At 41.7% G+C, this 23,418-nt stretch overlaps 1 protein-coding gene and 1 long non-coding RNA gene across 3 annotated transcripts in view; both read right to left on the bottom strand.

Moving 5' to 3' along the window:
- Positions 1 to 17,250: 17,250 nt before the first annotated feature.
- LOC133272880 (uncharacterized) lies at positions 17,251 to 18,387 on the bottom strand. The gene is made up of 2 exons (XR_009744591.1): positions 18,061 to 18,387; positions 17,251 to 17,495 (listed from the first exon to the last, which is right to left on the bottom strand). It is a non-coding gene; the product is annotated as an uncharacterized LOC133272880 (long non-coding RNA).
- Positions 18,388 to 19,751: 1,364 nt separating this feature from the next.
- LMBRD1 (LMBR1 domain containing 1) overlaps positions 19,752 to 23,418 on the bottom strand; it is an 82,139-nt gene continuing 78,472 nt past the window's right edge. The window contains exons 15-16 of one of the 2 annotated variants that reach the window (XM_061460532.1): positions 20,924 to 21,015; positions 19,752 to 20,749 (exon numbers count right to left, since the gene is read on the bottom strand). In XM_061460532.1, coding sequence (XP_061316516.1) covers positions 20,630 to 20,749; positions 20,924 to 21,015 — 212 coding nt within the window. In that variant the 3' untranslated portion in view covers positions 19,752 to 20,629. Of the gene's footprint in view, positions 20,750 to 20,923; positions 21,016 to 22,305; positions 22,538 to 23,418 lie in introns of those variants that run through there. The other variant, XM_061460534.1, reaches the window with a different exon arrangement.

The raw sequence follows: 23,418 nt of genomic DNA, 5'->3' as shown, positions 1-23,418 counted from the left end.
CCCTAAAATTGATTGACAGCTTTTGAGAGATCTATTTTTTTTTTTTATCCCAACTTATTGCTGAGCAGTCACCACCAGGGGACATATTCAGCCTTGGTTTTCCTCCCTCTTAGAGAGGGATCTTCTGAAGTCACAGTTGCAATTTTTTTTCATCTGCATCTGGACAATATTTGGAACCCCCCCTCCAAATAAAACCCCCAAAACCAACCAAACATAACAACAACAAAATGCAAAACACAAAAAAGAAAACCACCACAAAACCCCCAAACCCACAAGAACCCCTAAACCAAAACAAAGACAAAACCCCAAACCCACCCAACCCCCCCCCAAAACCACCACCACCAACAACAACAAAAAAATCAACAAAAAAAAAACACCAACCATGAATTACTTGCTGTGCAAGCCACTAAAATTGGAAATTAGTTTCAGATAGGCCACTTCTTCCTTTGGAGTGAATTCAGCCTCGGAAGCACCTACAACTGCTTTAAATCAAGATGGAAATATTACCATGCTATAAAATATAACTGGCCTCCAATTTTCTTCACATAAATCCTCACCAGTGGAAAGTAACAGATACAACTACCAAAAAATCTTAAACAGCAGTTTAGAAGCATTGCCCGCTACCAAGGGGCTTTTGGAAATGAGGTGTTAGAGATAGGGGCTCTAATGTGTGCTAGTTAAGGACAGGAGGATTTTAACAGTTTAAGCACTCAGAAGTGCTTAAGGTTGTTGCTAAGGAACTTGCAGCTCCTTGACACAGTGAAGACAGGCAGGTCCCTTCAAACATGCTAAAGAACAGGCTAAACAGAGATCTTCCAGAACAGACTTCATGACTTTCCTAAACAATGAGCTCCAGTACTTCATTTTTTTTGTTATTAGAACAATTTTTTGAGAAGTTCATGCAGCCTGTCTCTGTAAGTCATATTTTAACACCTAATCATTCCTGGTACCCTCCTGCTTATACCCTTCTGAGGAGCAAATATTCCAGGTCAAGCCTTCAGATTGTTAAGTGGAACAAAGATCTCACAGTTCTTGCAAGTCAGCTACTCTTCTACGTCTTCCCATGAATTTGTTAAGGGATGAAAAAGATAGTTGCCACAAGGTCTACTTTTTTTAGCTCATAATGCAGAGTAATTTCCAGGGCCTTTTCTAAGCTAGGACTGGTAGTCACTTGCTCTTCATTTTTGCTTTCTGCCTGATCACATCACCCATTCCTGTCATTTGTCAAATAGTTTTAAATTTTATTCTTTTATTCTGCAGTGCTTGCACTCTTCCCCAGACTTAAACTATTTGCAAGTTTATTAAAGCTACCATCCATTCCATCATCCAGATTCATCCATAATGTTACCATTGTATAACACTGGATCCAAGACAGACAGCAATGTCTAACCTGTCACATTTTTCCTAGTCTATTAATGATCAGTCAGCATCTTCTGAGTGCAGATCCCCAGTCGCTCTTATGTTTACCCACTAGTAGGTTTCCTGAGATTGCTTTTCAGAATGCCATCAGGACTGCCAAAATGCTTTCTAAAGCCAGAAGCCCTTTTTTCTGCCCACAATACCCATACCTTTCTTAGGCTAGAAAATTGATTTCAGTAAAACTCTATCAATTATTACTTATCTTTTGGAAAGCTTCCAGGTATTTACTAATTATTAAATATTTTCTTAGAAGCTGACTGGACTAGGCTTCTCTCCTGACTATGACTTTCAGCTCTCCAAGTGAAAGAAACACTAGACTTGCCTTTTTTTTCAGTGTTCTGACACATCATCACTGAATTCCCCAGAATAACTGGAAGGGTCTGACATCAGCCTTTCAGAAGCACAGGGGAGTGTTTTATTTTAGGATTAACTTGAACAGGCTTAACCCATTTTAGAGTATTTTAACAAAGTGATCTCTTAATCTGGTTCATTTTAACGAAAGCTAGGTTTTACCATTTTGTCACTGGATTAAATCGAGTCAGTCATGGGACCCTTTCAAGTGAAGACTAGCACAGTAAAAGCATAGTAAATCGTTTGATGGTCTTAGCAATGCATGTTGAGACCCACTCCAAGCCACAGAGGAGTCCTTCCCTGTGTTCTTACTTTATAGGATTTACAAGATTACCTTTTACTGTAATTAAAGCCCTTCCATTTTGCCTTTGTCTCAAAGGTGATTCTGGTCTCCTCTTTGGGGCATGAAAGTCAGCCTGGCTTACTCCATAGCTAGCTGTAAGACCACCTGCTTAAGCAGTGGAAACACTTGTGAAGGAACAGGCAGGTGATGATAAGTCAGCTCATCGTGTGATGAGATGAAGTCCTCATGGACTCCAAAGGAGCAAGCGTATGCACTGCAGTGCCTCAGTACAACCCAGGAACTCTCAGTGACCTGTTGAAAAAGTTCAGCTTCTCCCCCTGCAGGTGACAGCTGCTCCCTAGTCCATGAAAGTCTGCTGCTCTGGTTATCTGGGAGTATCGCACACAGGGGAGTTGGGCACTGCTAAGGCATACCCAAGACTTGCTGCATCTTTGTGTGAAAAATGTCATGTTACCATCTTGCTGTTTAGACCATATTTAATTCAAGTCATGATAGAGCAAAGCACTCTAAAAAGATGTATTAATAGTTAAAAAACAAAACTAATCCCCCCCCCAGGTGGTATATACTACCAGTTCAGAAGTAAAGACTAAGTAAGATCAGAGTGTGGTAACAGCCAGAGATGGAAAAGGGAAAAGACAAAAGAGGAACCCTTAGTCACCAGACTTCCCTACAACATAGGGCTTCTTTAACTAGGTAAGTGACCTCCAGAGTGGCTAAGAGAGCATCACATCCACCTTAATATCCAAGTCTGCAGCCCTGACATGGTGTCCTGGGCTCAGCAGTAGCAGTCATGTTTTTTCTTTGTGTTAGCTGGTGCAGTGCTGTGTTTTGACTTCCAGCCTGGGAACAGTGCTGGTGATACCGATGTTTTCGGTTGTTGCTAAGTGATGTTTACCCTGACCAAGGACTTTGTGAGGCTCATGCTCTGCCAGGGAGGAGGGGAAGCTGGGAGGAAGCAGAGATGGGGCGCCTGACCCAGGCTAGCCAGGGAGGTATTCCATACCACAGCACGTCATGCCCGGGGTGGGGGGTAACTGGGAGTTACCCGGAAGGACACGGGCTTCTGGGTGGGACTCGTTTTCTTGGCCGGTGGTATTGTATTCTCTTCCCTTGTTATTTTCCCTTATCATTATTGTCATTGGTAGTAGCGGTGGTGATTTGTGTTGTACATTGGTTGCTGGACTGTTCTTGTCTCAACCCGTGGGAGTTGCACTCTTTCGATCCTCCTCCCCTTTCCTCCGGGAGCGGGGAAGGGGAGAGCCCCGGTGGGGGGGGGGGGGACGGACGTCGATTGTTGTCAGCTCAGCACCACTCACTGGGAGTGAGTGAACAAGTTACCTGACTGGGTTTAAACCTCGACAGTTCTTTTTGGCGCCCAACGTGGGGCACGAGGGGTTGAGATAAGAACAGATCTAACTGGATTGATAGTCACTCGTCACAATGCTGATTTATTGGCTCTCAAGGTTGTTCCTCTTGATCTCACAGTTTCAATATATTGTATCTTACTCCCATCCGGTATTTGCTATATTAGTGTTTGTCAAGTGTGGGGCTTGGGCTAAGGTTTTTGTCCCATTGTACTTTATGGTAATGACTTGTAATACAATAGAATCATTGATCATGAAACTGATCTGGTTTATGTTCCCAGTGTGGTCACCACCTTTATACTTTGGGAGGTATATGATGGAGGTGCTTAGCAATTACACATCTTTTTTCTCCTTCTCAGGTGCTCAACCTGTGAAGGAGATATCCTTTTACACTCCCAGTCCTCCCCCCAGACCATTTACATTTGAGAGTTTTGAATTTTTTGAATGGCATTTTAATGCTGTTGAGACTTGTTTGCTGATGGTGATTGGAATCACCATGCTAGCACGCATACAGAGTGTGTTTTGCCCACTACTGATTTCAAGAGTTAAGCAGAGTCAGGTTTGGGTCTTGTCTGGGGTCAAATGACGATGTAGGAGGACCGAGAGATTTTCCCTGAGGCTGGACAGCCATGAGTGGCAGGGTGTGTGGGATAGTATGGGCAAGTATCTAGGTCAGTGGGCCCCTCCAGTATTTTGGAATTTCACTACCGAACAACTGCAAAATCCAGAAGAATTAGTAAAACACTTAAATGAGGTGTGTGGTCATTCTGGCCATACCAGAGATGGACAAATCACGGCAACGTGCTGGGGCTTGGCCTATGCTTACAGGGCCTTGTTCAACACTATCCAGCACCTTCAAAAGGAAAAGAATGTCGGCGGATTTGAGGGCAAAGTGACAGTCGCTACTCAAACTTTGGCTGCAATGAACTGCGCAGCTACCCCAGTGGCAAGTACAGCAGCTGCTCAAACTTCAACTGCAATAGACAGCGTGGTTACCCCAGCTCCAAGCACAGCAGCTGCACCACCCCCAGCAACAAGTACAGTTGCTACTCAAACCACAGTGATAATCACTGCAGCCAAACCAGAGGACCAATTCGTACCAATATCGGTTGCCCCTGTACGCAAGAGAACAAGCAAAAAGGAAGCAAAAAGGGTGAAGCGAGATGAAGAACCAATGAATTCACCACCCGGTCCAGAATCCGATCAGGAGTCATCATCACATGACGAAGAAGAAGAAGAAGAGGTAACTTCTCGACCTCGGACCTCAACCGAGCTGCGGAATATGCGAAAAGATTTTACCCGTCAACCAGGGGAGCACATCATCACCTGGTTACTCCGATGCTGGGACAATGGGGCCGATGGTCACGAACTAGAAGGTACAGAAGCCAAGCAGCTGGGATCACTTGCTAGAGAAGGGGGAATTGACAAAGCAATTGCAAGAGAGAAAAAGTCCCTCAGCCTTTGGAGGAGGCTCTTGGCAGCTGTGAAAGAAAGGTTTCCGTACAAGGACGATGTTACGAGTCGTTCGGCCAAGTGGACTACTATAGACAAAGGCATCCAGTCTCTGAGGGAATCGGCCATCGTAGAGATGCTCTATCACATCAAGCCGAATAACGGGGATACACCTATAGATCCAGATGAAGTTGAATGTACACGACCCATGTGGCGAAAACTTACACGGAATGCACCGTCATCATATGCCCATTCATTGGCAACAGTGACCTGGAATGACATAGTACCACTAACAGTGGATGAAATGGTTCATAAACTCCGAGAGTTCGAAGACAATCTCACCCCTTCCATCATCTCAGCTGTGAAAAAACTGTCCCAGGACCTCGAACAATTGAGGGACGATGTATCTGATTTATCCAGCTCCTCACGTGTACCAACACATGTCTCAGCTATTAACAAAAGGCGTCCTATTGTTCGAGAGAGGAGATACAGGAGGTATAAGCCACGGGGTACCCTGTGGTTTTACCTGCTGGATCACGGAGAAGACATGACAAAGTGGGATGGAAAACCTACTTCAGCTTTGGAGGAACGGGTGAGTGAACTGAAGAGGGGAGCAAGGGCCAAGACTGATCGTCCCATGAGAGCTACGGCTTCAGTCTCTGGTGAGCAGTTTCCCAGATGGAATGGAAGAGCTGATTTTACTCCAGCTCCTGTGATAATGAAGAATAATCCCTTTCACCACAACTTAAGTGTCCAACGCTGCGATGACCATTAGAGGGGCCCTGCCTCCAGCCAGGCCTCCAGCCTGGCACATCAGTCCCACAGAAGTATAAGGCTCTAGTAGATAGCAGTGCACAGTGTACCCTGATGCCATCAAGCTGTCAAGGGGTGGAACCCATCCATATTTCTGGAGTAACAGGAGGATCCCAAGAGTTGACTGTGCTGGAGGCTGAAATCAGCCTGACTGGGAGGGAATGGCAAAAGCACCCTATCGTGACTGGTCCAGAGGCTCCATGCATCCTCGGCATAGACTACCTCAAGAGAGGGTACTTCAAAGACCCAAAAGGGTACCGATGGACTTTTGGTATTGCTGCTTTGGAGACCGAGGAAATTGAGCAGCTGTCCACCTTGCCTGGTCTCTCAGAGGATCCCTCTGCTGTGGGGTTGCTGAAAGTTGAAGAACAACAGGTGCCAATTGCGACCACAACAGTGCATCAGTGGCAATATCGCACCGACTGAGATTCCCCAATTCCCATCCATCAGCTGATCCGTAGACTGGAGAGTCAGGGGGTGATCAGCAGGACCCGCTCACCCTTCAATAGCCCCATATGGCCAGTGTGAAAGTCTAATGGAGAATGGAGGCTAACAGTAGACTATTGTGGCCTGAATGAAGTCCCACCACCATTGAGTGCTGCCGTACCGGACATGCTAGAACTTCAGTATGAACTAGAGTCAAAGGCAGCCAAGTGGTATGCCACGATTGATATTGCCAATGCATTTTTCTCAATTCCTTTGGCAGCAGAGTGCAGGCCACAGTTTGCTTTTACTTGGAGGGGTGTCCAGTTCACTTGGAACCAACTGCCCCAGGGGTGGAAACACAGCCCTACCATTTGCCACGGACTGATCCAGACTGCACTGGAACAGGGGCAAGCTCCAGAACACCTGCAATACATTGATGACATTATTGTGTGGGGCGATACAGCGGAAGAAGTCTTTGAGAAAGGGAGGAAAATAATCCAAATCCTGCTGAAAGCCGGTTTTGCCATAAAACGGAGTAAGGTCAAGGAACCTGCACAGGAGATTCAATTTTTGGGAATAAAATGGCAAGATGGACGTAGACAGATCCCCACAGATGTGATCAACAAGATAACAGCAATGTCTCCACCAACTAATAAGAAAGAAACGCAAGCTTTCTTGGGTGCTGTGGGGTTCTGGAGAATGCACATCCCAAATTACAGTTCGATTGTAAGCCCTCTCTATCATGTGACCCGGAAGAAGAATGATTTTAAATGGGGCCCTGAGCAGCAACAAGCCTTTGAGCAAATTAAACGCGAGATAGTTCATGCAGTAGCCCTTGGAGCAGTCCAGACCGGACCAGATGTAAAAAATGTACTGTACACTGCAGCTGGGGAGAACGGTCCTACCTGGAGGCTCTGGCAGAAAGCTCCAGGGGAGACTCGAGGTCGACCCCTCGGCTTTTGGAGTCGGGGATACAAAGGATCTGAGGCCAGCTATACCCCAACTGAGAAAGAGATACTGGCAGCCTATGAAGGGGCTCGAGCTGCTTCGGAAGTGATTGGCACTGAAGCACAGCTCCTCCTGGCACCCCGGTTGCCCGTGCTGGGCTGGATGTTCAAAGGCAGGGTCTCCTCTACACATCATGCAACTGATGCTACATGGAGTAAACGGGCTGCACTAATTACACAACGAACTCGAATAGGAAATCTCAGTTGTCCAGTCATTCTAGAAGTCATCATGGACTGGCCAGAGGGCAAAGATTTCGGAATGTCACCAGAGGAGGAGGTGGTGCGTGCTGAAGAGGCCCCACCATATAATAAACTGTCAGAAAGTGAAAAGCAGTATGCCTTGTTTACTGATGGCTCTTGCCGTATTGTGGGAAAGCATCGGAGATGGAAGGCAGCTGTATGGAGTCCTGGACGACAAGTTGCAGAAACTGCTGAAGGAGAGGGTGAATCGAGTCAATTTGCCGAGGTGAAAGCCATCCAGCTGGCCCTGGACATTGCTGAACGAGAAAAGTGGCCAGTACTTTATCTCTCTACTGACTCATGGATGGTGGCAAATGCCCTGTGGGGGTGGTTGAAGCAATGGAAGCAGAGCAACTGGCAACGCAGAGGTAAACCCATCTGGGCTGCTGCACTGTGGAAAGATATTGCTGCCAGGGTGCAGAACCTGGTGGTGAAGGTACGTCATGTAGATGCCCATGTACCCAAGAGTCGGGCCACTGAGGAACACCAGAACAACCAACAAGTGGATAAAGCGGCTAAGATTGAAGTGGCTCAGATGGACTTAGATTGGCAACACAAAGGTGAACTATTTTTGGCCCGGTGGGCCCATGACGCTTCAGGCCATCAGGGCAGAGATGCAACATATAGATGGGCCCGTGACCGAGGGGTGGACTTAACAATGGACACTATTGCCCAGGTTATTCATGAGTGTGAAACATGTGCTGCAATTAAACAAGCCAAGCGGTTAAAGCCTCTTTGGTATGGAGGATGATGGTTGAAGTATAAATATGGGGAGGCCTGGCAGATTGACTATATCACACTGCCACCAACCCGCCAAGGCAAGCGCCATGTGCTTACCATGGTGGAAGCAACCACCGGGTGGCTGGAAACATATGCTGTGCCCCATGCCACTGCCCGGAACACTGTCCTGGGCCTTGAGAAACAGATTTTGTGGCGACACGGCACCCCAGAGAGAATTGAGTCAGACAATGGGACTCATTTCCGGAATAACCTTATAGATATTTGGGCCAAAGAGCATGGCATTGAGTGGGTATATCACATCCCCTACCATGCACCAGCCTCTGGGAAAATCGAACGGTACAATGGGCTGTTAAAAACTACACTGAGAGCAATGGGTGGGGGAACTTTCAACATTGGGATACACTTACCAAAGGCCACCTGGTTGGTCAACACCAGAGGATCTGCCAACAGGGCTGGCCCAGCCCAGTCAGAACTTTTACATATTGTAGAGGGGGACAAAGTTCCCGTGGTGCATATGAAGAATTTGCTGGGGAAGACAGTCTGGGTTATTCCTGCTTCAGGTAAAGGCAAACCCACTCGTGGGATTGCTTTTGCTCAGGGACCTGGATATACTTGGTGGGAAGATGGGGAAGTCCGATGTATACCTCAAGGGGATTTGATTTTAGGGGAAAACAGCCAGTGAACTCAATTGTATGCTGTTGCCTGCTGTGTAATACTTCTATAGCCCATCAACTAGATGTCTCCAGGTCACCAGCGACTGGACCTGACTTCCCTCCAGCCATCATCCCAGCAGAGAATGAACTTCGAACATCATGGGCCGAATGGACTCAGCAGCATTATAGGGATTGGTCCATGCACTAAGAAAATGATCTTTTCCTCTTGGTCTGTATGTATATGGATGTATATATGTGGGAGAGCGATTGTGTATTAGAAAATGTGGGATCTGAGCACGACGTGAATGGTATGGAATAAGGGGTGGATAATGTCCTGGGTTCAGCAGTAGCAGTCATGTTTTTCCTTTGTGTTAGCTGGTGCAGTGCTGTGTTTTGACTTCCAGCCTGGGAACAGTGTTGGTGAAGCCGATGTTTTCGGTTGTTGTTAAGTGATGTTTACCCTGACCAAGGACTCTGTGAGGCTCATGCTCTGCCAGGGAGGAGGGGAAGCTGTGAGGAAGCAGAGACGGGGCGCCTGACCCGGGTTAGCCAGGGAGGTATTCCATACCACAGCACGTCATGCCCGGGGTGGGGCGTGACTGGGAGTTACCCGGAAGGACACGGGCTTCCGGGTGGGACTCATTTTCTTGGCCGGTGGTATCGTATTCTCTTCCCTTGTTATTTTCCCTTATCATTGTTGTCGTTGGTGGTAGCGGTGGTCATTTGTGTTGTACATTGGTTGCTGGACTGTTCTTGTCTCAACCTGTGGGAGTTGCACTCTTTCGATCCTCCTCCCCGTTCCTCCGGAAGCAGGGAAGGGGAGAGCCCCGGTGCGGGGAGGGGGACGGACCTCGATTGTTGTCAGCTCAGCACCACTCACTGGGAGTGAGTGAACAAGTTACCTGACTGGGTTTAAATCACAACACATGGACATTCCCAATTTCTCTTGCATTCCATCTCCCTCCTCTACACCTCCTAGTCTCTGGTTATTTTTGCTATTACAGTAAGACTGTAGTGCAAACAATCAGCTCACAAACAGATCAGGCAAGCACTGGATGCAGCAGGGCCCCTTTTGGCAGCAAGCTATTAAAGCAGTTCAGCATGACTCAGTTTCATCCTCATCTTTTTCCTCATTACCTAAGGGATAATGTATGATTGTTCTTAATTCAAATGGGCACCATTTCACTTCTGTAGATATTTTTTAGTTATTTCACTAATAAAACCAAAAATAAATCTGTATTCAAGACTGAGATCATGACCCCATCCCAGGTTTTGATAATTTTCACTTCTGATAACTCAAAGTATGCTTAAATGCAAAATAATTTACACTGGACTTTATATGCTACATCAAAATACTTATTAATAGAATGTAACCTAAGTGTCCATATTATGACAATTACACTTAAGGTTCCCATCTCTGGGGCAAGACAAGCTGTAAAAAAAAGTAATTTTAATACTTTGGGGCAACAGTTTCCACATTAGCAATTTTTAAAAATTAAACATCATTGCTGTATAAGACCATTTTTCATAACTAAGAACTAGTCATCTGAAATATAAGATGCAAACAATATGACTTGTTACTAGCTCGAGAGACTAACAATAGCAAACAAACAACTAGGAATGCTTTAAGGATAGTTAAAACCTGGATATTGGATATGGCTTGCTGGGGCTCAATGACTTCAGAGATACTCTGCCAAACTTCCCACTGGAGCACATTAGAGAGGTTTGGGGGTTTTCTTCTTCATACAGATGACAGCCACTGTAGGTAGCTACAAAGCAGGGTTCTCTTCATAATAGCAGGAACAAGAGCAGCTAGCTGAATCCATTATGGTATGGAGAACAGCTCTCACGCAGCATGCAATTTAATAGTCATGTCCAATACATAAAGTTTTATAACAGCAAATGCTCACACGTGAGCATTGCAGATCTGTGAGTACTGGCATATTTCAGAAAAACAATGATGCTATATGAGCTGTGATAAAATCTAAGGGAAATTAAAAAAAGTACATCTGCCAACTAGTAACATAATCTTTGCAGTTAAAGAGCTGAAGATCTGCAAAAGAATCACTGAGAACAGTTCTGGAAATAGTCCAAAAAGTACACCCATGCCAGAGAGCAACAGCAGGGCACTAGGTACACAGAAAGTATACAGATTCTTTTATCCAAGAGAGGATCATAACTCAGAAGAACCCAACTATGCAATCAGATTTCTTAAATGCAACTCCCACACTGCTTGAATAAATTCTGCAACATTATTGTACGAAATGAGTGGATTCCTCAAAGGACTTAGAGATCATCTGCCCACAGGATTAGATGACAATCCTGAGAAAGCATTTAAAAAAAAAAATAAATTGAAAGACAAAGGTAAAAATCAAAGCCTAAAAAACTGTCACTGAAGAACAATGAGTTAAGTCCTACATTAAATTTAAACTGAATAGGTAAATCTACATAAGAACCTTCAGAAACAGAGTATGATTAAAAATAACACTATCAGCAGTGATATGTCATTTGTTTTTTTTTTCTAATGAGATGAACTCTTCAGTTCAAGGCATCCCCATCGTATCAGACAACTCAGAGTTGCTGCTACAAAGATTTGTTCAGGCACTAGCCTAAAACAGGACACTAATATGGAAACATTTCTATTTAGAGTACATTCCGTAAGACAGAAATTGACGTATGTGAAGAGCAGCCCTTCTCCACATTACTCATCCAGTCCAATTGTAGATTTGCCAAGCCCAAATGACGTACTTGTCACTGTGTCTTTGGCAGGAGAACTGGGAGCCTTACTGGGAACTGTGATGACACATCCAACAAGCCTGTCAAAACAGAGACTGTTCACACATAGCTAAGAGGATGAGACAGAACCAACCTCGCATGACTTCTACAGTTGCACCGTAAATCTGTGGAAAGAGTTGAAAGGCATTAAAACAGCTCCTTGCTCCACTGTAGGAGGATGCCAGCTTGTCAGGACGCTAATCTTAAGCTTTTTGTAAAGAAACAGCTCTGAAAGAAAGCAGCATTCCTGTTGGTGAAATGTGGATTTCTATTGTTACTTCAAGCTGGCACCACTTGTCTGCTCAGCAAGTCTTGCACATCAGTGCTGGTTCCATGCACTTCACATGAGTAGCACTGCTTCCACAGCATGATAAATCCTTTGTTCAGTGGGGCAACACACTGGGATGAGACAAATGAGTGCTCTTTTGCTTGATTATGTTACAATGCAGCTTTTTTCAGGCTTGTAGAACCAATCTAGCTGCATTTGGAATACCTCCAAGACCACAAAAATAATAATTTGCTGGCAACCAGGCACATCATCCTCCAGTCAGAACACCACCACAACTCTTGGCTTGTGGACACAACACAGAGCAATTCTCTACAGAAGTTTTTTCTCTTTGACATTAATAGATGTTTAGAAGTCTGCAATATAGATAAAGAGTTCTTCCTCCGAGTGCAATGATGAGAATTCTTGTCCAGGTGTGAAAACAGAATTCTGAGGATAGTGTCAGGATTGGGCAGATATCGCAGGCAGCTGGTTGTCTGCATGAAGTGGGTAGCCCCAGGTGTATTTCAAACAGTACAACTCAGATGCTGGGCACATGTGCAGAGAACATCATCTCTGAACACACAAGGGACCTTAAATACAGAAAACTTGGAAGCCTGGTAGCCCAAATCATGTATTAATAGTTTTCAAAAATACCTGGGATTAGTCTGTTTAAAACTGGGTAGCTCAGGATTTAGATAGGACTTGTTCAGGCTAAGTTCTGCCCACATCTTTTAATCAACCCTTTCTACAAATGCAAGAAAGTTCAAGTGCCAGGTCTAATATCCTAGGTTCAGGCCTCATGCTGCTTCCACCAAACGTTCATCTCTTTGCCAAATTCCCAAATAGGCTATATAACTTTTGAGATCTAAACCATCAAGAGAATGATTGCATGAAGAGAATCATAGATAGGTTGGATTGGAAGGGACCTTTAAAGGTCATCTAGTCCAACTTACCCCATAACAAGCACGGGCATTTTTCAACTAGATCAGCTGTCCACTGACCTAATAGATAAATTAGATTTATCACCACTTCAAGCCTCTTTATAGACCAAAACATAGGACCCTACACACCAAGTTTAGGTCCTGTGCATCCGCAACTGGTAAGCTGCTTCTTAGCCCTCTAGTTTTGCATACACCATCCTGCAGCATTACTTCTCCTGTCCTGGTTTCAGCTGTAGCAGTTACTTCTCTTCTTCCTAGTGGGTTTAAACCATGACATCTCCCCACAATGAGAATTGGCCTAAAGCAAAAGTATGTCTAGATTTCAGCTACCAGATTGTCTAAAATGTAGTTAGTGCTGAGCTCCGCAGCACAAGCTGTAAATTCTTCTGTGGATCTAGCACATGGAAGAAGTGTCTTTCCTCTCAACTTTTGTCTTGCCTATGAAAAACTGCTTCTTTGAACATACTCTTTTCCTAGAGATGTCAGCATTCTCCAGCACACTGTCAGGTAGCATTTGGAGAGGCTTCAAATAGCACAGGGCTAGGAGTCACATATTAAATATAGCATCTACAAAAAAAAACAAAAACAAAAAATACCCCACAACAACAACAAAACAAAAACCAAAAACCAAAACAACAAAAAACTCAAACACAACCAACCAAACTTCTCTATCATTACATCTCCTAACACTGTGCTCCAAGCTAGGTTTAGGAAAGAATCCAGCTTCTGGCAGTACACTTCTGCTCCCTATGAGAAGTGGGAACATCTGATAACATTTCAGAAGTTAAACCTGAAAGCTGTTCTACAGTGATTGTATTAGTCAAGTACTAATTTTTTCAAGTATTTTCAAATACACAAAGCCTGCTGGCATATCTGATACCATTCATTAACAGGATATACTTTTATATACATAAATGTATATAACAACGTGGGTTGTTTTTTTTTTTACATATTTACACATTTTTACATACATGTATATAGACATATGTTTTTTTACATTTTTTTTTTTACTCATGAACTGGGAAGGAAAACTGGTTTATATTTTCCTAAAGCACTTGCAGCACAAAGCAACATTTTTCAAATCACCTGGGATCTGAACTCCCAGAGGTTTTCAGCAGGAGCTGCACTCCTCAGTTTTGAAAATCCCACCCTGAAACAACTCTGCTATCAGTGCCTGCACAACTTTTTATTTTTATAGACAAGGATATTAATAAAACTGTCATTATTTCTTCAAGATCAATTTCTGGGAAAAAAAAAATAAATTAACTGCTTCACAGCTGGGGAAATAAAGATTCCTCTGGAGTTCATGTTTTATAACTGCGGGTTGGTTTGCTACCTCCCCTCCCTCCCCATGCACTTGTCCATTGTTAAGAACTTAAGTCTCAGGTTCAGAATAATCAGCTATTCTACACTGAGGAATATGCACCTGAAAGCAGAAGGAAACATTTTTCTTTACAATAAATTTTCACTGGCACATTTCAAGAGAATATTCCACACAAATTGGATCCACCTGCCATCGGCATCTTGATCATTTCTACTTAGAAAGGATGTAAAGTCAGCAGGCAGTAAGGATGCAGACTTGCATTGTTTAAAGTTTGGAGAAGAACAACTCAAATGAGTTAAAGTTGTGTAGGGGTGGCACTCAGGGACATGGTACTGGTGGACTTGGCAGTGTTAGGGCTACAGTTGGACTCGACCTTAAAGGCTCTATGATTCTCAGATTAGGAAGTAAGAGGTACCTTTAAATTACACATTAACTATCAGAATCAAAAACTTTAGTACCAGAACATTCCTTCAAGTGTTTATTATCATAGTATGTCTATAGATTGCTTTATCTATAGGTTTTTTTGGGGGGAGGGGGGAATATCACAGACATTCACATTCTTAGAAGTCCTTGTTGCTGCCCTGAGTCTGAAGTACTCTCAGTTGAAGTAATACACTTATTAGATGTTGGAGAATTTTCTAACTCTATATAGCTCACAGTAACATCGTGATTTATGTTTAAACAGTTTAGCAGAAGCGCTATTAAATCAATCTGTATTTTACTTCCCCACAGGCAGTTTGATACTTTCTGATGAAAAGGCCCATATTCAGAAGTGAATTTCCGTATGAACTACACATATGTTCAGCTCCACATTTGCATTGAATTTTCTCAGTCCCCACCCTTATGCAAGATACTTGGATTCTCATGGTAAGGATTTTGATACTGTTCTTCAAAAAATCGCTCAAAACTTTAAGTTGTATGTTTTAGAGGCAACCTGCATACTACCTCTGGGCAAAACCCCCAGATATGTTTATAAGCAAGCAAAATTAAGATTCAGCATTAGGCAGCTGTTATAAAGGATGGTCCCACATGTCCTCCCAGGTGGTGAACACAGGAGGATCAGGAAAAAACAGATGTTTGGCATAACTCCATCTTGGTTTAAGCCCACTGGTAACTCAAGAGCCATGCAGCTGCTTGCTCACTGTCCCCCTTAGTCAGCGTGGCATGCCGCAGCTCCTCAGGGCTTACCATATTAATGCCAGTCTTAACGTGGATGCCTGCGCAGCATACCGCACACTGCAGCCCAGAACTTCTGGGCTTAAGCAATGCAGCAGGCTCAGCCTCACAATTAGCTGGGGCTACTGGCACACATCACCACACCCAGCATGAAACCAGAACAACCTCTAAGACCTGCCCTCCAGAAAACAAGCCTCTTCTTTCTGATGCCCTAAATATATAACTCTTTTTCTAGACATGAACCTGGAAATAAAAAGCTATAGTTTGTTAAGTGTGCTTATATTTTCTATTTCAAAGAAATAATCCTCTTTGTAGCTTTAAATTTGATTGAAGTGCTATCACTCATGCAATCTCACCAAATGGGATGTTAAAATTAGTCCAACTTCCAGATAATTTCTGTAACAACTACATCTCACTAAAGCTGGTCAAGAACATGAGAATTTGATTAATTTAATTACACAGAATTGCCAAGTGTCTTAATATAGAAACACAATTTGTTTTAAAATTTAGACTATTATCTTACCACAATCAAAACAAGGCTTTTATTTATTTTGAGAAGTCAAAACACACATTTATAGGAAAAAAAGAATAGTGATTCTGTTTCATTGCTTCATCTGCAAGAAAACTGACTTTGCAGAAGGTTGCAAGAGAACAGACTTACACTAACATAAGAAGATGTATTAACAATGCAAACTGTAATCTTCACTCTATGAATCCGAAAAATGTTACAGCTTGGTTACTTCAAGTATTAGATGATTTTAGAAAGGGATGAATATTTTTCATTTGCTTAATCTCAAAAGCAGTGCATTATATTCCCATCCATATCCAGAACTGTTCCAGTGCTGTCATAATGGGTTGAACATCTACTTACTTACATGGAGGCAAGTTACCTTCTACACTTACTCAGCCATCTTAAAACACTTCAACTATAACTCTGCTACGCAAGCCAGTAGTTACCAGTATTTCAGGATAAACCACATGAGTTTCTATAAGGGAGCAATATTTTCCAAAATGCTGTTGTAGGTTACTGTCCAATTCAGAAACGTGTTGAGAAAGTCAAATAACGAAAGAGCTGCGAGCCAAACACATACATTTCTGAGCAGTAGAAGATATCTCAAAGAACCTGAAGAGTTATGTCTATACCGATTACTCAGAAGCAAAACATAAGCACTGAAAGGATTAATTATTTTTTTTAGCTTAAATTGTCACATTATCCAAGCATGAAATTACCATTCCATGTAGCATGGCACACTACCTAGAAGTAAATTACTGTTCTCGATGCAAAATCTGTCCACACTGAAATCTTTTTCTGAAGTCAAAGCTAACAGTACAAAAAGGTAGCAGATGTTTCTTTCCAGTCTTTATTCAGAGAAGGCTTTTTACTCATTTATGACAATCAGCAGGAAATTCACAGCATACCGTCAGCTTTCAGCTAAGAAACAAAACAGACTATTACAGGTTTTATTGTACTTAATGATTTGTAACTCCAGGTAAACTACCAACCACTACAGAATAAGCAGCAAGATGGGAACCCATTTGGCACATGTTCCTGCTGAATTCTATTCAGCATATTCCTAGTGACCCTAACTCATCCTTGATGTGTCAGCAACATTTAGGGCTCACTGGTTTCTAGGTGTTCATGAGCCTCCAAAATGGTAGAACCTAACTAGAAAGTAAAACAACAATTAAGTCAGGACTGACATTACATTACACCTATTCAGAAGTCTTGAAAGATCATACTGCAGAGAGGTATTTGGAACAACTCTGATAGCTTTTTAAGTGACTTTTGTCCAGAAAACCAAGACCTCTGAAGTCAGCTGAAGATGCTACAGGTTTGCTTACAAGACAGAATACTCTATTAAGACATGACTGGAAAAGTTCAAGTTTGCTCCAAAATCTGCAGAAAATTCTAAATACAACTTCATAGCACAACACCTCAGTGATCCATTTCACCCATGCAACAGGTGCTGCCACAGCAACGATAACTTGGAAGTAATTAATTTTTCTACATGCAAGTACTTTATTGATGATAGCACAAGAAACAAATAGAAAATAATATCCTGGTGATTCTGTTTCTTAAAGTTCCCGCAAGTATTGACCAAAGCCAAGTATTTTAAGTCAGGGTTATCTTAAATTTCACTGCTAATTTTCTTCACTGGCTGATGCTGGATGTACAAATCCAGCTGGCAACTTTATCACACATTAACCTTCAAAACCACCCTTTAGTTCACTTTAAAGGCACTGTACAGTTGTCCTGGGTTCAGCAGTAGCACTCATTTTTCTCCTCCTTGGTAGCTGGTGCAGTGCAGTGTTTTGACTTTCGGCCTGGGAACAGGACTGATAGCGATGTTTTGGTTTGGCCAAGGACTTTGTGAGCCTCATGCTCTGCCAGGGAGGAGGGGAAGCCAGGAGGAAGCAGAGACAGGACACCTGACCCAAACTGACCAAAGAGGTATTCCATACCACAGCACGTCATGCCCAGGATGTAACTGGGAGTTACCCGGAAGGGCTGGGAGACTGCGGGGTTGGAGGAGGTATTGGTCAGAGCTCGGTCGGGCTGGAGGGGCGAGTTATCAGTTGGCTGGTGGTGAGATGTTGTATTCTCTTCCCTTGTTATTTCCTTTATCATTATTATTGGTGGTAGCAGTAGTGATTTGTGTTATACCTTAGTTACTAAACTGTTCTTATCTCAACCCGTGGGAGTTGCATTCTTTTCGATTCTCCTCTCCATCCCTCCGGGAGTAGGGGGAGGGAAAGAAGGGGGGGGGGGGTGAGTGAACGAGTTTCCTGACTGGGTTTAAACCACGACAACAGTTAAAAATGTTAATTTTCTATAACATGAAGTGTTGACTACAGATCAATTCTTGAGTGTATATTTCTTACAATTACACTAACACATACAAAAATCTTTCAAACCTTGTCAGTCAAATGGTCCATTGAGCTCCCGAGATACTTCAGTGAGGATGTGGCATGTGAAGAATAACTGATTATAAACGCTGACAGTTATTTACTGCTTGTATGACAGATGGTGACAGCAAATATCTGAAAGACCTTTTGAACTCTCGTGCAGAAGCAGGCTTCTTGCTAGCTGCAACTAGCAATTAGTTGGTTGTAAACCTGGTTAACGCCTGGATTAAAAAAGAAGTGGTATTTACTGAATGCTTCAATTAGAAACAAGAGACAAGCCACCAGGTTTGAAGGCAGATCACTGTATTTCTGCATATAGACTGGAAACAGGACTGGACTGGGAAGAAAACTAGCAATGAAACTAGCCTAGAAACAGGGAAGACCTGTTATAGCAACATACACCTAGGGACTGGCCAGACATCTTGGCCAATGATCCCTAAGCCTACATGTCACATGCAAGCAACTACATGTCATGAAATCAACACTTTCCTGCCAATCTTCAGAAGACAAGCAACTTTTCACTGGGGAAATTGTTAAGATGGATACAACTCTTAAAAATTTGGTATCACAGCTCAATCTTACACCCAGAAAGGTTAACATAACTGTACAGAAAGAAGTGGTAATTATCAGTGGTTAAAGCTGAAGATGAAATAGGAGCAAAACCCACAAAAAAGTACAAGATCTGTGCAGCTGACTTTATTTAAATTAGCTCCTGTAAGTTTTTCACCAGGGCATGCAAAAAAAAAGTATACTTAGCTTCTTGATATCCTCTGGATGCAGCTTCCAGGCAGTGGACATGACATTCAACTTCCATTTCAGTTACCTGAACTTCTCATAAATAATGCCTTGTAAGTTTCCCCAATGGTCATGTTTAAATAGTATTCAGCTAATTCTAGTCAAAGTCAGACTGCCTAGTCAAGTTTCAGTATCTACTATCAGTGTTTGAATACATTTCTGTCCTTTTAAATGTCTCATGGGTAGCAAACAGATTGACTGCTATTAGTTAAGCAGACCTGACTGCATATTTGCAGTTTATTATCAAGCTCCATCAGACATTCTTCCAGGTTGCCACATAAACATGTATATTATTGGAGCAGCTGGCACAGGCTTGTTAAGACTTCAGTTTTGTTTGTTCCTGTAAGAATCCAAACAACTGTTCCCTGTGTTCACACATTAACTAAGCAACTCACCTAAGACTTCTTGAAATACTGAAGCTAAATTAAAATTCCAAAGTTCCTGAAAGCCTGCTGTTCTGAAATACTGCAGGAAGAGGCAGACTGCTTTTGAAATAACTGAACAGAAATCTGTCAGTTTTAAGAGTTTACAAACACATAAGCAGGACATTAATTATTCCCCTACATATCAATAACTATTTCACAATCAGTCTTATAAAAAGTTTACCCAAGGTACATTTCCATGTGCTTGCTTGCACGGACTATACTTTCACTCAGGTAGCATTAAAAGTTTAAAAGCCTGTACTTCTAAATATTTTCACTTTCAGAGTCTCTCAAAGGATATCTGAAGATAGTTTTCAGCCTTAGAAATATAGCTCAGTAACTATATAGCTAAAATAACACTACAGAGACAACATAAATGATGAAAATATTTATGAACTGTGTTTATATAAACATATTGGCTTGTAAACAAGTTGACAACATTTACATTAAATACTGAAAGAAAACATCAAAGTAGACAATTTGCATTAAAGAGAAAAATAAGTTAAAAATTAATCACAGCTTAATTATTCCATTGGTTATTACTGAGTCAGGCACCTGGCAGTTTCAGAACTGAACTATACTAAAACACTGCAACAATGCCAAATATTTTCATTCATACTAATTATTTCCTTTGATAGAGCAAAAGCCACCTCATGGTTTCCTGAGGATTCTCATGGTAACTCAGTGGGAATAACAGTATGTAAAGGGCTTATTCTTCACAGACTGGGAACTCCTCAATTATGTGGATGTTGGCTGGCATACTTTTAGGACAGTCTCTTTTTAGCCAGTGAACTAGTATAAAAGTTATGTCATGTCCTTCTGAAAGCATAAACCTTATCCAAATCTTTCTAGCAATGTTTGCACCAGCTTTTTTTCAGATTTTAGCTAGTTTTATTTGTGAACTTGAAAAAAAAAACCCACACCATCTTACAAGTTAGGCATGAAAGTATTTAAGAAAACTTAAAGAGCATCTTGAATTATGAAATAGTTGCAGTAGTTCAAATTATACATCAGAAAGTTACACCTATGTTTAATCATAAAACAGTACTTTCTATATATTATTCAGCTTCAGTATGTTCTTATGCAAGTGATACTCAAAAAGTAATATTCGTTTTTTGACCCCTTTAAGTGATTACACTTATTTCCTCTATTTTTACAAGTGCAAGGATGCTTACTTAGATACCAATTCCACATGGGTATGACTTTCAACATAACTTTGTTACATTTTTTCATCTTGAAGGCAAAAGACTGTCAATGGTAATAAGCAGAGAGTTCGTCATCACTCATGTCTGAATCATCATCATCCACTTCACCTTCAATGACTGATTTCTTGCCTTTGCAGCATGAAACAATTAATCCAATTAAAAAGACCTGCAAATTTAAAATAAGTAGTAAAAGTTATGGTGATTCAATTAAAGGGCATAAAAGGGTAATGTATGCAAAACTAAATGACAGTGTGGTGATGCAAATGATTCAACAACTACTATTTCAATAACTGTAAATTATCCAACTTGATTCAGTGATCTCTATAATCAAAGTACTTACTGCAATGAACGCCCAGTTCCCAAAGTAATAGGCAGCACTGAAGAACCAAAATTTATGAAGAAAGAGGTATGTCCGAGTAACAATACACTGATCTAAAAGGAAAGCAAACAGTATTGATTTACACAGTACAAATGAAAAAAGCTAATTTCAATTTATAGGATAATAATTCAACAGTTTTGGATAGCATTCAGCTCTCAAGAATATTTACACTCCATTAAATCAAATTTATTCTCCTATACCTGGAAGATATGCAAGAGGGATATTTTTTATTATGGGAAAGAATGTGAGAACAGGTACACTAAGCTAAGAGTTACGCAGGTAGCTCAATTATGGTTGGATACAATTTTTCCTACAGATGTACCGATTATTGCCTCTTCTGATAGATCCTGCTCACTCGCTTGCCGTTTTAGAGAAACTGTAGCCATAAGGAGGAGATACAAAGCAGATTCTGTATTCAAAACCACATTTCAGTACTTTAAAAAACACACCTCTACCAGGATTGAGTAAGTTTTGTAACAATAAAGTCAGTTACAATGTTGAGTTGTGTAGGCAAAGAAATCCCTAATAAATCCTGGGCCTTTAGTGACCCAGATAACAGAGGGCTTATTTGTACCCAAGACCTGACACTACTGGTTAAGTCTTACTCCTCTAACACCATAAATATAGCCACATCTAAAAATACTACTTAATTATTCTTCATTACAAAGTGGCAAGTTTTAACAGAATTAAGAATCAAGTTGTCAAGGCATTTTTAAGACTGCAGACAGGTAGCCTAAAGGCTGGTATGGGAGACAGCCTGCAACCACTAGAGCGATCGTGGCAGAGAGCAGCCAGCAGGACATGCAACCCAGCTGACAAATCTCTTCAGGGCAAGGAGCAATGCACCATGTCCATACTAAGATATAACACGAACTCCAGGTTTTTTTATTTACTATGCTTCATACCTAAACAATTTGAACACTAGGGGAAGTAAGCAACCCAGATTTGCCTGCTCTTCCTACCCCAATATTCTCAGCCTGTCTTTACAGGACAGGTGCTCCAGCCCTCTGATCATCTTTGTGGCACTCATGTGGACTCACTCAGGCTGGCCCACATTCTTCTTTCACTGGGGGCACCAGAGTTGAACGCAGTTCTTCAGCTTAATTCTGTTAAAGTCTTGGCACTTGACCTTGCCAAGATGATCTCACTCAAACCAAAATCTCAATCTAGAATTTTTTCTCTAAATAGACAAACAACTCTATTTCTTCAGCAGTTCTCCAATGACTTATACTTTGTAAAACAGAACAATTTAAAATACAAACTTATATACAACATTAAGCAGCACAATAATTTTTTGAATCTATTACAAAGTATCAGCAGACAAGTTAAACTGGCATTTCACAACTACTAGACACAAGGGATATAACACACACAAATAGGCACATTCTGCAGATAATTAAAGTGCAAAACAGCTTAATTATAGAAAGCATACTTCTCCACTAACACAGAGAGTGAAAGCACGAAGAAGGAATCTTCCGTGAACTAATCCTTCCCGGTTTTCTAGACTAGATCTCAGTTATACAGAGAAAACTGATCTCTTCCCCTCCTGATTAATAAGAGTCAATGGTACTCACCCTAAAAAAATAAAAGTAAAAAAAGTAAAGCAGCACACCACTCACAACATTGCACTGTTTTCTAGCATGGCATGTCCATGTAAGAGGACATTTTCAGCAAAGTAAGAAGTGCCGGTAAAGTGAAGACGCTTCATAATTGCAGATAGTATTGTCAACACCATCTGCAGCTCTCCAGCTCATTAAGGTAAAGGCTCTGATCAAGCCTTGTTATTTTTATAATGACAACATTTTCTTTGCAGCAATATATGTAGCAATTTCTCAAACTTCAAAATAAAAGGAGTTTCTTTACTTGGATATCTCACCTTGAATAAGAAAAGTGTGTTGTAACTCAGACCATATATGAAAGACTACAGAAATGTGTAAGATCCATGGACTAGCTATATATAACTATAGAGTACATAAAATAGGAGACTTATTTAATTTGTCTTGCAATTCGTATTTTACTGGGGAAATCATGCAGAGTTCTCTTTAACCTATAGCAATCAAACTGACCCAAAAAGTTGAGCAACTTTGCCCATACAAAGAAACAGGACAAAGAAGCTAATGGCCCACAAACACACACGATGCTTCAACTAGGTAAGAAATCAAGTAACATCTATGGTGTAAGACCCATATGGCCATATTCCATACTCATCACTGCATTATGCCCAATTAAAATTTTTCTCAAGCAGCTGTGATACCTCTACTTCCAGCATAAATATCCCCTTAGTGACCAGAATCCCTTCTGACCATTGGAAGGAGACTGTGCTACAGTGCTGTAAGCAATCTTGAGACATGTACTGGGTTTCTCATTTAGTAAGAAAATAAATTTCAAACAATACAGTGTAAATAAGCAGCTAATAAAATGAAAAAAAAAATCTGCAAAAGACTGAAAACTCAAGA

The sequence above is a fragment of the Pezoporus flaviventris genome, unplaced genomic scaffold (genome assembly GCF_033815535.1).
Source record: "Pezoporus flaviventris isolate CSIRO_AGI_PZ_B2104156 unplaced genomic scaffold, CSIRO_AGI_Pfla_v1 ptg000031l, whole genome shotgun sequence".
Taxonomy (NCBI): domain Eukaryota; kingdom Metazoa; phylum Chordata; class Aves; order Psittaciformes; family Psittacidae; genus Pezoporus; species Pezoporus flaviventris.
The sequence above is the reverse complement of the archived record's forward strand: the minus strand, read 5'-3'. Positions and strand labels throughout refer to the sequence as shown.